This window comes from Salvelinus namaycush, chromosome 28, assembly GCF_016432855.1.
Source record: "Salvelinus namaycush isolate Seneca chromosome 28, SaNama_1.0, whole genome shotgun sequence".
NCBI classification, from domain to species: Eukaryota; Metazoa; Chordata; class Actinopteri; order Salmoniformes; family Salmonidae; genus Salvelinus; species Salvelinus namaycush.
In genome coordinates, this window is record NC_052334.1 from 34,869,555 (window position 1) to 34,877,668 (window position 8,114).

At 43.0% G+C, this 8,114-nt stretch overlaps 1 protein-coding gene across 1 annotated transcript; it reads left to right on the forward strand.

Moving 5' to 3' along the window:
* The first annotated feature begins 2,223 nt into the window (after positions 1-2,223).
* On the forward strand, positions 2,224-7,819 carry LOC120023146 (vacuolar protein sorting-associated protein 4B-like). Its single transcript, XM_038967141.1, has 3 exons — positions 2,224-3,247; positions 6,937-7,077; positions 7,255-7,819. The coding sequence occupies exons 1-3, from the start codon at positions 3,245-3,247 to the stop codon at positions 7,354-7,356; spliced, it is 246 nt and encodes an 81-aa protein (XP_038823069.1). The 5' UTR covers positions 2,224-3,244; the 3' UTR covers positions 7,357-7,819.
* The last annotated feature ends 295 nt before the right edge of the window (positions 7,820-8,114 follow it).

The window sequence follows — 8,114 nt, forward strand, 5'->3', positions numbered from 1 at the left end:
ATATTTTTTCAGAATTAAAGTCCCTGAAAAATGTTACTTGGATGTTAACAGGACGTTTTTATGATTTAAAACCACAAAAAAAAGTGTTTTAAATTACTAAACATACATTTATTGAAAATATAAACAAGATATTATAGAAATCAATTAAAAAAGATCGATTTACTGTTTGATTTTGCATACTATAATGATAATGAGGTTTTTTGTTATAGTCCCCTGTACAAAACAGCAACAACACAATACTAACACTGTTGCTGGAAGTATTAGTGTTTTTTAACTGGTAACAGAACAGTATTTAAATAATAAACACAACATGTAAAGTGCTGGTCCAATGTTTCATGAGCTGAAATAAAAGACCTCAGAAATTTTCCATACACACAAAAAGCTTATTTCTCTCAAAATTTGCGCACAAATTTGTTTACATACCTGTTAGTGAGCATTTCTCCTTTGCCAAGATAATCCATTCACCTGACAGGTGTGGCATGTCAAGAAGCTGATTAAACAGTCGTGAAGAGGGCATGACAAAGCCTATTCCCTCTCAGGAGACTGAAAATGTGTCATGGGTCCTCAGATCCTCAAAAGGTTCTACAGCTGCACCATCGAGAGCATCCTAACTGGTTGCATCACTGTCTGGTATGGCAACTACCCAGCCTTCGACCGCAAGGCACGACAGAAGGTAGTGCGTACGGCCCAGAACATCACTGGGGCCAAGCTTCCTGCCATCTAGGACCTCTAAAGCAGGCGGTGTCAGAGCAAGGCCCTAAAAATTGTCAAAGACTCCAGTCACCCTAGTCATAGACTCATGGCAAGTGGTACCGGAGCACCAAGTCTAGGTCCAAAAGGCTTCTTAACAGCTTCTACCCCCAAGCCATAAGACTCCTGAACAGCTAATGAAAGGGCTACCCAAACCCCTCTTTTACGCTGCTGCTACTCTCTGACTCTACCTATATGTACATATTACCTCGACAAACCAGTGCCCCCGCACATTGACTCTGTACCGGTACCCCGAGTATATAGCCTCGCTATTGTTATTTTACTGCTACTGTTTAATTATTTGTTACTTTTATTTTACATTTTTTACTTATCAATTTATTACTTAACACGTATTTTTTCTTAATACTTCTTAAAGCATTGTTGGTTAAGGGCTTGTAAGTAAGCATTTCACTGTAAGGTTGTATTTGGCGCATTTGACAAATACAATTTTATTTGAAACAGCATGATCATTACGCAGGTGCACCTTGTGCTGGGGACAATAAAAGGCCACTCTAAAATGTGCAGTTTTGTCACACAACACAATGCCACAGATGTCTTTTGAGTGAGCGTGCAAATGGCATGCTGACTGCAGTTATGTTAACCAGAGCTGTTGCCCGATAATTAAAGGTTAATTTCTCAACCATAAGCTGCCTCCAACATAGTTTTAGAGAATTTGGCAATATGTCCAAACGGCCTCACAACCGCAGACCACGTGTATGGCATCGTGTGGGTAAGCAGTTTCCTGATGTCAATGTTGTGAACAGAGTGCCCCATGGTAGCGGTGTGGTTATGGTATTGGCAGGCATAAGCTTTAGACAACAAACACAATTGCAGTTCATCGATGGCAATTTGAATGAACAGCGATTCTGTGACGAGATCCTGAGGGCTATTGTCGTGCCATTCATCCGACGCCACCCTTGGCTTTAACACCACAACCCCACCATCTCATGGTCGCGGATGAAAATGTATTTGGTCATGTATATCGACGACATCCTGGTCTACTCGGCCGCCTTGGAGGATCACATCGCTTACGTCCGAGTAGTCCTGGAACGCCTCCTGGCAAACCACCTGTTTGTCAAGGCTGAGAAGTGTCAGTTTTATCAGGAGTCTGTCTCCTTCCTTAGCTAGCAAATCAGCCCGCAAGGAGAGAAGATCAACCGCAAGAAGGTAGATGCAGTCAAGTCATGGCCAGTCCCAACCACCATAAAGGGGTTACAACGGTTTTTGGGGATTACCAACTTCTACCGCCATTTCATCAAGAACGTCCTCTCCATCGCCACTCCTCTCACCACTCTCGTCAAGGGGGGTACCCGAAGGTTGGAGTGGAGTCCAGCAGCTGACGAGGCCTTCCGCCTACTAAAGGGACGTTTCCCCTCCGCCGCATTGCTCAAACACCCAGATCCCATGATAACCTTTGTGGTGGAGGGGGACTCGTCAGAAGTGAGCGTGGGGGCAGTTCTGTCTCAACGAAAAGGTAATCCACAGAAATTGTATCGGTGTGTGGATTACCCTAAGAAACTATCCCCTGCAGAGAGAAATTACGACGTCGTGATCGAGAGATCCCGGCGGTGAAGTTGGCATTAGAGGAGTGGAGACACTGGCAGGAGGGCGCCAAGGACCCATTTGTCATCCTCACCGACCATTGGAACCTGGAGAACATACGGACAGCGAGGGATCTGAATCCACTTCAAGCAAGGTGGGCCATGTTCTTTACAAGATTTGACTTGCCCAGGTTCAAAGAATACCATAGCCGGTGCCCTGTCCCATCTCTACAATTTGGGAGAGGATCCTGTCCAGAATGCACCCACAATCCCTTCCTCTCGAGTTGTAGCTCCTGTGGTCTGGGATGTAGATGTGGACATCCGCCAGGCTCTGGAGAGTGAGCCCACACCCACTACCTGTCCTCCTGAGCGCATCTACATTCCCACAGGGATAAGGGATTGGCTGCTGACCTGAGCGCACACAGCTGTCGTCGATTGACATCAAGGTATTTCTCGCACTACCCAATCCATCTCCGAGAAGTATTGGTGGCCTACTTTGGCGCATGACGTTAGTCGCTACGTCAACTCCTGTCCTGTATGTGCTCAGACCAAATCTACCCGGCATGCTCCAGCAGGGAAACTCCTTCCGGTGCCTCAGCGTCCCTGGTCTCATCTATCCATTGATTTTGTCACTGATCTCCCCTCCTCTGACGGTTTCACCACCATTTTGGTGGTTGTGGATAGATTTTCTAAATCCTGTCGTTTCATCCCTCTCTCTGGTCTCCCTACTGCTCTCCAGGTCGCTGAGGCACTATTCCAGCATTATGGCCCTATGGAAGACATCGTCTCCGACCGTAGCCCCCAATTCACATCATAGGTATGGAGAGCCTTTATGGAGAAGCTCATGGTTGCAGTCAGTCTCACTTCCGGGTATAGGCCTCAGTCTAACGGGCAGGTGGAGAGGATGAACCAGGAGCTGGGGAGGTTCCTGAGGAGTCACTGCCAGGACTGGCATGGTGAGTGGGCCCAATTCCTTTCATGGGCGAAGTACACCCAGAATTAATTATGCCACTCCTCCAATGGGCTGACACCCTTCCAGTGTGTTCTGGGTTTTCAGCTGGCTCATTTAAAAGGCTAATTGATCATTAGGAAACACTTTTGCAATTATGTTAGCACAGCTGAAAACTGTTGTCCTGATTATAGAAGCAATACAACTGGCCTTCTTTAGACTAGTTGAGTATCTGGCGCATCAGCATTTGTGGGTTCGATTACAGGCTCAAAATGGCCAGAAACAACGAACTTTCTTCTGAAACTCGTAAGTCTAGTCTTGTTCTGAGAAATGAAGGCTATTCCATGTGAGGAAATTGCCAAGAAACTGAAGATCTCATACAACGCTGGGTACTACTCCCTTCACAGAAATGCGCAAACTGGCTCTCACCAGAATAGAAAGTGGAGTGTGAGGCCCCGGTGCACAACTGAGCAAGAGGACAAGTACATTAGAGTGTCTAGTTTGAGAAACAGATGCCTCACAAGTCCTCAACTGACAGCTTCATTAAATAGTACCCGCAAAACACCAGTCTCAACGTCAATAGTGAAGAGGCGACTCCGGGATGCTGGCCTTTTAGGCAGAGTTGCAAAGAAAAAGCCATATCTCAGACTGGCCAATAAAAAGAAAAGATTAAGATGGGCAAAAGAACACAGACACTGGCAGTGGCGGACTGGCCGTCGGGAGCACCGGGACATTTCCCGGTGGCCTGAGGGTCGTTTTGGCCTGCCGTGAATAGTCAACTTGACCAGCGATAATATAGCATGCAGGATTGAGTTGACGGAGAATCCACTCTTTAGGCGCGACTCTCACGCTCTCGCTGCAGTGTCCCCGCACCAAAAATGACATCAAGTCTCTCTGCAACACACATAGCAACCGTCTACCTGCTTCTCTACCGATAACATTTTAGACAAGTTGCACGGCGAAATGGACGGTCAGAAAAGGAAAGGTGGAGCAGAGAGGGAGAGAATAAAAAAGATTAAGGCCCTTACCACAAACGCAGCTAAATGCTGCAAAATAAGCGACATGTTCGCCAGTAAGGGACTAGGTCAGTCAAAACCACTAGCTAAAACACATACTGACACACACACAACACCCAGCTTGGCTAGTTAAGTAGCCTAGCTAATAATAGTGACACAACGGCCGGTAGGCTAAACAGTTTGCACGTCTTACGTCTTCGTGGAGGAATTATATCATGGCGATGTGCAACATAGCGATCATTATATGACGTTGATTGACATTAATAAAAAAAAAACTGTTTGCTAGGTGTAGGCAAGACCATAAGCGAATAGGTAAACTGGGATATGACTAAAGAGTTAATCAAGGTGATTTTTCCACAAATAGACAGGTGCTGTATTTACCTTTCCATGGTCGCAAGATCTTATCTATTTTTGTTAACTTTCTATTAAAATGTATTGGAGTGAGATCATTTCTTTCTTTTGGGATATGTATACAGAGTATGTCCACATCCCGGATCAGACCATTTTATTGGTAAATTACAAGGTAATGTAAAAGTTGTATTTTTTGTGATCCAATAAGTAATATGGTACAATTATCATAATTTGGTTGTAATCCACAGAGTTAAGAAAAAAATATCTAGATCCTCTATGAGGCTGTGGAGGGATCCAAGTTGTGAATTTAAAAGAAAACATGAATCATCAGCGTACAATGACATCTTTGTTTTAAAGCCATGGATTTCTAATCCCTTGATATTATTGTAGGATCTGATTTTAATAGCTAACATTTCGATGGCCATAATAAATAGATATGCCGATAGTGGACAACCTTGTTTTACTCCTCTTGACAGTTTAAAGCTTTCTGCGAAGTAGCCATTATTTACTATTGTCACATGTGTCCCTCTCTGGCCTCTAGGTCACCAGGCTGTTCGTTATGGCGCACACCTGTCACCAGCGTTACACGCATAATGACACTCACCTGGACTCCATCACCTCATTGATTACCTGCCCTTTATATGTCACTCCCTTTGGTTTCTACCCCATTAGTCATTGTTGCTGTTTCATGTCAGTGCGCTGTTTGTGTTTCTTGTTTTGTTCATTTATTAATTAATTAAATGTATTCATTCCCTGAACTTGCTTCCCGACTCTCAGCGTACATCCTTACAACTATTTTACACCTATGGTTACTATACATGATTATAATCCATTTTATAAGAGATTGTCCAAAATTGAAATGTTCCAGGCATTAATATATAAACTCCAGTCGTACTTTATCAAAAGCCTTTTCAAAGTCAGCTATGAATAGCAGGCCTGGTTTCCCAGATTGGTCATAGTGTTCTATTGTTTGCAGTACCTGCTTTAAATTATCTCCAATATATTGTCCATGTAAAAAACCTGTCTGATTAGAATTAATAATGTCCGACAATACCTTTTTAATTCTATGCGCTATACATTTTGCTAGCATTTTTGCATCACAACACTGAAGTGTAAGGGGCCTCCAATTTTTTTATGGACTGGATCTTTATATTTACCACTTTGAATCCTGTTTCAGTAATAATGAAGGAGTGGTTAAAACATGCTAATAACGGTCCTCTGAGTATATCAAAAAAGGTTTATCAGAGTTATTGACCTCACAAGAAGTCAGATTCGAGTAACTTACATTGTGGTGCTGAAACTTGAAGCAGCAGCCACGGCACAATCAACCGGAAATGGACAGCTCATGGTGCTGAAAGTATGCACATTTGAGTAAACATTATTCATTTTAAACGTCTCAATTTTAATTAGGGTTATGTGTTGGAGCCTATTTCTTCCTATTTAAGAAATAAGAGGTAGGCCTGCCTGTTTGACAGATGAAATTAGGCTATAGGCTGCTATATCCATAGATTTGTTAGTCAATTCCTCCAACCGCCATGCACTCTTTAAATAGCCCACCTCTGTGTCAAGGAAGGGCTGTTAAGACTTGAAGTTAGTTTGTATGAGAGGGTATGCCATAGGCCTACCTCTTGTTAAAGAAAAGGGCAAAAAGTACACTGTTAGTTTAAGATTTTGAAGAAAATTAAACGGATGTGATTATATACAGTTATCTATAACAGCACTTTGGTCCGCGATACTTAATGCTAGAAACAAGCTGTAAAATAGGGCTACCCGGGAAAGACGTGACTCTGATGCATATGGGGATATCGTTGTTTAATTTGGAAATAATCTAATTCTGTCACTATCAATTGATTAAGCTATTCACGTTCTGTACAATAAAATACATTTAAACCCAGACAGCTTTTAGGGAAACACTTGTGACCTCTCGTTGGGTTAAGCCAAGGAAGAAGATTAGCCATCAGTTGAAGCTTACATTATTCTGCGTCAGTAGGCCTACTCGGTCTGGGGTGGAAAGGTAGGCCTAACTTGAAAGTACCATGCTCAGATCCCTATTGACGTCTCAGATTTAATTATTTACAAACAGGGACAGTTTCATTGCAAATAATACACACTGTTTTGGCATTGTAGAAATATAATAAGATGAACATATAGGACTATTTCTCTGTCTATACTGTAATTTCAGTCATTTGTGATTTATTAAAAAAGTTTCTGCTAATACTGTATGGTAACTCTATTGAAGTCGACTCTTGTACAGAACACTAAAGGTGTATCTCTTTCTCTACAATTTAGGAGATTTTAAGATATTTGGTTGTTTGTGATGGTACTCTAGGTGCGAGGGCCATCCTGTGCCACCAGTCAATTGATGGTGGATGACCTTCTGACCCCGTGCTCGCCAGGTGACCCGGCTGCCATAGAATTGACCTGGATGGATGTGCCTAGCGCCAAGCTGCTGGAGCCCATCATCTGCATGGTGAGAAACACACATTCACAGCACAGACGTACTCACATTCACTGCTCACAAACATACTGGAACATGCTGTTTCAACATACACATCCAGGCATTGCAAACTGACTCTCACATTTGTGTAATTACTGAACCATGCTCATGATTTTGTTTGTCTTCTGTGTGTGTCCCTCTGCCCTCCAGTCTGACATGCTGCGCTCACTATCCACCACGCAACCCACAGTCAACATGGAGGTCTTGTTCAAGGTCAGGAAGTTCACAGAGGACTTAGAACAGGAGGGTTGAGAGGTCCTGGTTGGCAGGGGCTTTACTACTCCTTACTCAGTCTCTCCTATCAAGACCCAACTCCAGTCAAATAGTAGCTACAGTATTACAACAGTATTACAACACCACAAACCTGCATTGGCAAGAATGATGGAGCATTTTAACTTACACACAATTGTGCAATGGACTTTTTTTTCATATCCCAACTCCCTCTGAGACACCCACAAGTGCCTTATTTTCCCACTTTGTCGGCTCCGGTATTTGAGCCAGCAACCTTTCGGTAACTGGCCCAATGATCTAACCTTGAGGCTACGTGCCGCCCCTTAGTGGGTCTGCAGGGTGACTCCCCTAGTGGTTCTGGAACCCAGGTCAGCAGCACTACATTCTTGTGTGTCTGTATAGTTGAGGGTATATTGGCTTAGTAATACTCATTTCAGTTCTGGTCCCAGAGGGGATCTCAATACTGTTACACGTAGCCATGATAACCAAGATACCCTTACTTAATAAAACCTGAATTCAAAAAGAACAAGATGTGCTTGTCATTATTTTATTTTAACTTGTATTATAGTAAACCCACATTTCTGTCCACAACTTTTGAATCAGGTAGTAATTAAACAGATACATGTGCTGCCTTTCCAACGGATGTAAAGTTCCAACACAAATATTCATTTGAAAAAGCAATAGACTTTCACATTGTAGGCCTGTTTAAACAATGTAATCATAATATATGCCATTTAGCAGATGCTTTCATCCAAAGCGACTTACAGTCATTTGCACAT

Coding starts and splice junctions, on each gene's coding strand:
- LOC120023146 (XM_038967141.1), top strand. Junction 7,078..7,254: donor TGGAGCCCATCATCTGCATG/GTGAGAAACACA, acceptor TCTGCCCTCCAG/TCTGACATGCTGCGCTCACT.